Source organism: Stegodyphus dumicola, chromosome 5 (genome assembly GCF_044657685.1).
Source record: "Stegodyphus dumicola isolate Sdum_Otavi_A_Nest chromosome 5, ASM4465768v1".
Taxonomy (NCBI): domain Eukaryota; kingdom Metazoa; phylum Arthropoda; class Arachnida; order Araneae; family Eresidae; genus Stegodyphus; species Stegodyphus dumicola.
The window spans coordinates 14,482,844-14,491,266 of NC_140772.1; the positions used below are offsets into that span (position 1 = coordinate 14,482,844).

General features: G+C 32.0%; 1 protein-coding gene across 1 annotated transcript; it reads left to right on the forward strand.

Moving 5' to 3' along the window:
• The first annotated feature begins 782 nt into the window (after nucleotides 1-782).
• LOC118186051 (germinal-center associated nuclear protein) lies at nucleotides 783-8,105 on the forward strand. Its single transcript, XM_035356042.2, has one exon. The coding sequence runs from the start codon at nucleotides 936-938 to the stop codon at nucleotides 1,956-1,958; it is 1,023 nt and encodes a 340-aa protein (XP_035211933.1). The 5' UTR covers nucleotides 783-935; the 3' UTR covers nucleotides 1,959-8,105.
• The last annotated feature ends 318 nt before the right edge of the window (nucleotides 8,106-8,423 follow it).

The window sequence follows — 8,423 nt, forward strand, 5'->3', positions numbered from 1 at the left end:
CTTTTAGTGGTTGATGCAGGAATTCTTTTCAGAGTATATATATCTGCTAACACTATTCTTAATTTACTAAAGCATAAATTTTATTTTCTTGAGGATTTAGCACATCAATTATCCTAGTCTACATCATGCAGTTGCAAAATTAATGCATCTGTGTCATCTTCAACAATAAATAGGTCTTGTTTTAAATTTTATACAGTTTCTAATAATAACACATTTATGTGTTCATGCTTTCCAAATTTTCTTTTGTAGAATTTAGCCGTTGTAGTAACCAACCAATGCAGAATTACTTTGCCAACATTTTCTGTCATTTAATTGCTTGAAATATTCAGTATTCATTGACAATGGTAGCTGGACCTAGCTGAAAAGAGTTTCGAATCCTTTGATCTAAATTATCATGTTCAAAATAAAATAACTGGAAGAAAAGGAAACCAAAACTAATTAAAAAGAACCAAGCTATTCGATGTAAAATATACTGATTCAAAAAAAAATTAATTGTACATAAATCTGCTGAAAATTTTTTAATTTGCTCCATATCCTTCTATTTGATAGTCGATCATAGGCTCTTTTTTATCTTCTTACTCATGCTAGAAATCAGTTTTCATTAGAAGGAAAAGTGTATACTGTATACGAAAGTTTTAATTATCTTTTGAATATTAAATAACGCTTAACATTTTTATTTTTTGATCATCTATAAAATTTGGGAATAATAAAATGCAACCTTCAGCGCATGCAATATTGCAATGAATAATGGCAGCAATATAAATTTGTTGACAATTGTCTTGTGTTTACAATTACGTTGAAGGTGTACACGTGATGCAGACCGATGGAATTATTTAAAAGAAATAATTTTCACTCAGCCTTCTGATTGCCTTGACTTTAATTAAATATTTTTATAACAGTTCCGAATAATTGTATGATTTGTGCAGTTGCAAATAATGTCTGGTGCAAGTTCCGGTATAGGTACTTGTTATCATATGTGTCCGGTTCAAGAAATGAAATGGAGAGAAGCTAATAAATTATTACATGTTTTTGAGGTAAAACATAAAAATGAAAAATACCCCAAAGTCGATCCCGAAAAAGCTGTTAAACAGTTCTCTCGATCTGCTGCTGGTAAAAGGGAGGACATGCCATCAGATTTAAGGCCTTCACATGTGCTACTAAAAACAATGAATTATTTAATAAACAAAATCATCCCCATTACTGATGTTCCATGGAACGTTGTTTACGATTTTGTAAATGACCGTGTTCAAGGCATTAGGCAAGATATTACAATTCAAAGGATTGAAGATCTAAATACTGTTCAAATATTTGAAAAATGTATCAGATTTTACATCACGTCGGCTTATATTCTCTGTGAAGAAGCCAGTGAAACTTTTAGTCAGCATTTGAATCGCCAACAGCTCCAGATTTGTTTAGAAAAATTATTATGTTTGTATAAAAGGTTTGATAGCGAGTATTTCTTTGAATTTGTTGCAGTATTTTATGCTCAGAGTATTGATGAGTCGGAAACATTTAATCGTTCTCTGACAGTATTCTCAAACATTTTATCAAACAAGATTGTTTATTTGTGTATACGAATATGCCTTGCCTTCCACAGCGGGAACTATATGCGTTTTTTTAAGTATGTAAAAGAATTACCAGTCCTCTTAGTAATGTGTTTCTTCCATAATTTTGGATCAGTTCGATGGCATTCTTTAAAAGCAATGAGTGTAGCTTATAGTTCTAAAACATGTCAAATTCCTTTGGGTGTCATATGTCACTGGCTTTCCATAAGCAAACACGAGGCTGTTCTAAATATTTGTAAAAGGTATAATATTGAAATAAACGGTAAAAATGTTTGTTTTAATAAGAAGGATTTTAATTTAAATGCTAGTATCTTGCCTATGCAAAAAGAAGATTTCATAGATAGTAAACTGAAAAACATAAAATTGTCAGATTTAATTAATGGATGCTCTTAACAGTTTTTTTTTTTTTTTTTTTTTTTTTATTTAGTATTCTGTATAATTATGTAATTTGATTCTAAATTTAAAAAGTCAACTTCATGTTTATTTTTATTTTAAGTAAATCATAAAATGTGTTTGTATGCATTATATTCCACTCCTATGAGTGATTTTTCATCTTCATTTGCATTCACTATTATTAAGTGCAAGTAACACCTAAGATTATAACACACTTTAAATTCTTAAATGACATGAATTCCTTTTCACTGGTGTTTTAAATTCTTCTTTGTTTTAGATGTGCTTTTAAGGGTTTCTAGATGAAATTTCATTCAAAGTAGCATTCATATATGGTGGTTTTTTTTCTTTCATTTTTAACATTGATCTAGATTAGATAGTTTATTTTCAAAACATTGATCTAGACAGTTTATTTGCAAAGTTTTTGACAAAGTTTTTCACAGAAAACTGAATCTTAAGGAAATATTAAACAATATTCTTCCTTCTTAGTAAGAATATTGTTTTTCTCCTTCAATATACAATTTTTGGAAGTATAATCAATGTTTGGAATGTTCATGTAGTTTCTTCATAGAACTTATCTTCTAAAATACTGTTTAAGTCTCTGGTTATGGTTTTTTTAAAATTTCTTCATTGCTATTTTAATAAAAATCTTTAAAATGAGAAAGGATTTTTGAGAAGAGAAACTAATTTGCAGGTACCAAATCTAGTGAATAAGGGGAAGATTGAGAACTGTACTACATTTCTTTACTTAAAACTATGTGATTAAAATATAATTGTGAGGTGATACTTTGTCATGCAGAAACAATTATTGGAGCACTTTCAGGTCTAATAGTTTGATTTCTCTTTAGAAATATGAGGCTCACCAGCGGCCGAGCGGTAAAGTCGCTGAACACTGGTAGTTCGGTCCGAGGTTCGAATCCCGCAAATGGCCTGATGAATGCATGGGTGTTTTCGTGGTTTTCCCCATGTGTAACGTGTATATGAGCCAGTTTCCCTTAGAAAGTCCTCCACGAAAGCATCCCTTCCCTTAGGCAGATAGCCCTAGTGTGCTTTGCCATAATTAAATACACCAACACACCACCTTTAGAAGTATGTCTATTATGTCATACAAAATGTAGAGTTAATTGTTTATTCTTTGGGTACAAGTTCCTTTTGAATTTTCCCAAGCAGATAACTGCTGTTTTATCCCATATAAGCGAAGACAAGTTTTATCTCCTGTAATAATTTGTGTCAAAAAGTCAGCATGAATGTCTGACATGTAGGTCAAATCATGATGTTCAGAAATTTGATCTATATTTTGAGAGATAAAACAGAAACAACTTTTTTATTTTCTTAATACTTTTGGCATTTTTTAACTGTGTCATTGATGATATTAAGTTCATCAGCTGTTGTGATTAATGATATTAAGTTCATCAGATGGGTGGAGTTTTTCAACAATGCTTTTTGGACCTTTTTCAGTTTGTCATCTGTTAAAGACTGAAGAATGACCATTCTTGGGTTCATCATCAACCTTTGCGTCCATTAACGGATTGTCTGTGTGAATGGAAAATTTTGGATTCCCTTAATGATTGGTCTCATATGCTTTAAGTAACATTGCAAATGGATGCATTGTTATTTTTGCCAGTCTACAGGAAGACAATATTGCTATTCTGTATTCCGCATTCAAATGTATGATATCAGATGTTCCCTGGGTCAAAGCAAATATTAACTTCTGAGAAAAATCCTATCTGCAAGTCAACAAGATTCTAGGAAAAATAAATTAAGATGTCTTGGTAAAAAATGCTATCAATTATCATTTGACAGGTTTGCTTGCTAAAACTTGTAAAAATAAAATAAAATTAAATTAAAAGTCCTAAATCTTTGTAAATGTAATGGGTAGAATTTATTTATTAAATATAATGGGGTATTGGCCATTTCAATCTCCAGATTTTAAAAATCATGAAAATGTTTTAAGATTAAAAAATCTGAATCTTTGCACATTTTTTGGGCTAATCTTTGGAATATGGTAACAGGTAGTTTGGCGACATTTTGGTAAGGCGATAAAGGTTACTAGCTCGGACTTTAGCAGTGTACATGGATAAAGTCAAAAGTGTGTGCAATGCCATTTTTGTGCAATTCTGGGATGTTTTTTTAAGTGAAAATACGTCGACGTGTACATGGATACCGTGTATGTGCAGTTCTTAAAAACGCGGCAAGCAGTTTGCGATTCTGCCCTTTCTCCCAATTTCGCACCTAAGCTTTGTCATGATTAAGCACTTTTGTTCCATAAACGTTCTAGCATAAGCGTAATTCGACTAGCAGATTGTTGGAAAAAAATGTGGAGGGGGGAAAAAAACAAAAATATGCCTAAAACTAGCAAGTTGCTGTAGCAGGGTTGGTCGCCAAATTTTCGCCAAAAAATCGCCAAGTTACCATAATCCAAAGATTAACCATTTAGGGTTATTCAGTTGTTCAAATTGTATGTTAAACCAATAAATGTTTAATTTTTTTTTTTTTTTTTTTAATCCAATGGTGGGCACTTGCCTGTTCAGCATTAGTCTCTCCAGAAGTAGTGGTTATTTTATTGTGAAGGCACCTAAGGCAGCCACCGTTGCCTCCTATGAAGGAATGGACAGTTACAACCATGCCTTCTTCGGGATTCTAGCCCAGGCCCTTTGGTATCACTTTAAACTTCCCTAACCACCATACAATCTGGGTGGCATAAATGTTTTAACTAAACACTGTGCAAATATTTGTTTTATTGTTGTTCCGTAGAAATATTTATTAAAAAGAAAGTATGATAATTATAATTTCATTAGTGTCTGGTTTACTAATACAGTCAAAAGTCGTTAATCCGGACTCGTTGGGACTTCGGCAATTCCGGATTATAGATCATCAGTTTAAATCTGGTAAGATGGCATGCAGAAATTATAAAATTAAAAATATGAAACCGTAATTTATGAAATAAAGAACAATTATGATCTAAAGGGTATCAAAATTTACAAAAAAAAAAAGCTTAATATTTATTTGTTTACTTTATTAAACATTTCTTTCAATGTAAGTTGTTTAAGTTGCTTCGTTTTTTATGTGATAATACATTCTCTTTAATTCTTTAAACAGACATAATTTCTTGTTGAGTTACAAAGTGCCGCTGTTCAAGTCCTATAATTGCTGTGTCGAGAATACCGACTAATTTGTCAATTGAAATTTTTTCGTTTTCAATAACCTCTGTCACTTTCTTCGCCATCGGAAGCGAATTATAATGACAAGGAATTTGATTTAAATCATATCAAAGATGGAGTACATCGAGATGAAATACTACATTGAATAAGGAATTATAAGCCAAATAAAATAAAAACATCTGCCCTGAAGATAAGGAAAGTGCTGACAGATCAACTTCGAATTCATTGCGCGGTGCCGCGGCGTTAAAGATAAACAAAGTTTAGATAAATAAACGTTAAAGTTTAGATAAACAAAGGATATGCCTTTATCCATTTTTTGTAGCAATTCCATTTTTTGTTTAATGAACTTCGAAGCATACTTTCGCTTTGTAGATCATTTACATATTAATAAATATATATCAGAAATTCTATTTGACATAATCGAAAGCTCAAGCTTACTTTTATAAAATTGCTCTAACAGTCTGCAAAAAATAGTAAGCCGGATCCAATTCGAAGATTAAGGAACAACGCAATCTGCAACGTTAACTGAAATAGATAATTAAATAATTTTAGCTTAGCTTATACCGTCCGTTATACATTAAACGCGCACTCGTAAACGTATTTTGCGCATGCGGACAAGCATATTCTCAGCCGTAAAGGCCTACGTCAACGTGACGCATGCGCAGAAAGTTTGAAGCTTTGAGGTCCGGATTATGGGTGTCCGAATTAACGACTTTTGACTGTATCACCTCATGGCAGTCTTTATTGTGGAGAGAATTTAATGTGACATGTTCAGTGTTTGTCTGTGTTATCTCTTTCAATAATCCTATCCTCTCTATACTTGCTATGATAAAAAAAAAAAAAAAGAAAAGAAAAAGAAAAATCTGATAAATGTAAAAAGCGAACTTTTTTTTTTTTTTTTGTCTTTTTAAATAATATTGCTTTAGATCTATACTGCAATTTAAATAAAAAGTGTGATTTTTATGTTTATTTTTCAATGTATTAATTTTTATGTGATTATTTAGTTTATGCAGTAAATATTTTTGTTTTTATCTTTTAAGTTTTAAGTAATTTTGTTTTGATGTTCCTTTTTATGTTATTGCATAAGTTTTTGTTTGTACAATTAATGTAAATAATATACAGTATTTATACAATATGTTTAAAAAAGAATATACATATTACAAAGTGTTATTTTGTCCAAACTATCAATTACTGTACCTCGGTTCAGCTATTGGCGAAATAAATACATAGTCTAGTTTATATTGATAACTGCTAGATGTCAGTTGTCTTTGTGTTTTGCATGGTAACCGTCACATGTTTAAAATGGCTACTCGGCAGCAGAATCATTTTGTGTTCTCGAGCTTGCAAAGTGCAATTCCATGATTACAATGCAAAGACATTTCAAGTTGAGGTATCAAAGTGATCCTCCGAATGGGTGGAACTTTCACAGATGGTATCGATGGTTAAGTACAGGATGTGTATGTAAAGGAAAGAGTCCTGGATGCTCTCGTCTTCCCGACGAAAATGTTGCACGAATTCAAAGTGCTTTCCAACGTAGTCCTTCAAAATTAACTCGTTGTGCCAATTGGGAGTTACAACTGCCTACAATAACAATTTGGTGTGTTTTGAGACGTCTGTTGGTTATGAAGCTGTACAAGTTACATTTGTTACAGGCTCTGCATCCTGATGACAAATGCAAACGTGTGGCATTTTTAAACCAGATTATTGAAGCTATTGACAATGATAATACTTTCGCACAACGTATCGTGTTGCAACTTTTCATGTTAGTGGTCATGTAAACAAACACAATGTTCGAATTTGGGGCCTACAGAACCCATATTCAGCCATTGAATATGTACGAAATTTGCCCCAAATCAATGTGTTTTGTACGATATCCCGATCGTCTGTTTACGGCCCATTCTTCTTTGATGGAAACACGGTTAACGGTCAACAGTATCTCACTATGTTACAAAGCTGGTTGTTTCTGAGACTGCACGAAGACAACTTCATTTTTCAACAAGACGGGGCAGCCCCTCACTGCTGTCTTCAAGTGCGTCATTATCTGAATGAAACTCTACCGAACTGTTGCATTGGTTGTCAAGGAGCTAGCGACTTAGCATGTATCAGCTGGCCTCCACGGTCACTAGATTTGACACCCTGTGACTTCTTCCTGTGGGGTTTCATTAAAGACAACATTTATGTACCGCCACTCCCACAGAACCTGGAAGAGGTGAAGAACCGGATCTGTACTGTCATAACATCAGTGACCATGGACATGCTTTCCTGAATATGGAAGGAATTTGAGTATCGATGTGATATTGTTCGTGTCGCTGATGGAGGACATATTGAACATATGTAATTTGAACTTGAGAGGTTTGTACATATGTGTGTAAAGTTTCATATTCATATGTGATACAGTTTAATAAATATATGCATTCGAAATACGTATATTCTTTTTGAAACACGCTGTACTTTAAAATAATTTAAGTAATTTTCTTTTAGTCTGTTAAGTTAACGTAAAATATTGTTGCACTTATTTTTATAATTTGGTCAGTGATAAATTATTTCTACTAAGAAAATGTTTTCTCAAAAGACTTTCTGTGGAATAAATATGTAACATTACCTAGGAGAACTTTACACAAAAAAAAAATTAGATACAAGTTTAAGTAGGCACGAGATAATCAGAATATCACCTCTGAGAAAGATTCTCATAAAATGTGTTATGATAGGGATACAGCAAATGAATTTTTTTCGAGAATGAAGAAATGATTGTAATGCATGTGTCTCAAGATACAGACACTTCAAGTGGACATTTCTATGAAGGTGTGTAAAAAACAGCATTATTACTAATATTTTGTTCACAATTCAAATGACAAATGAATAACGTGGTAGTATATTGCAGTTGATTTAATTTCATATGCTGTTGACTATAATTTTTCCCAAAACAAAGTACCTACTTGCAACCTTTCTGAGAATTTAGAAAATTTATTAAAATGTTTTTTTCCCCATGTATTCATTCTAATTATATAGAATCAGAATCATTTAGTTTTAATTCTAATTTGTTAAACGATGTCTGTTGTAAATACTGTTCAGAATATATACAGTCAAAAGTCAACGGAATATATAAAAGTTCAGAATATATAAAAAAATATATACTCCTCGGGACTTCAGCGATTCCGGATTATCGGTTTTTCCGGATTATATATCATCAATTTAAATCTTTTAAGATGGCATGCAGAAATTATAAAATTAACAATATGAAACCCTAATTTATGAAATAAAGAGCAATTATGATCTAAAGGCGTATCAAAATTTACAAAAAAAAAAA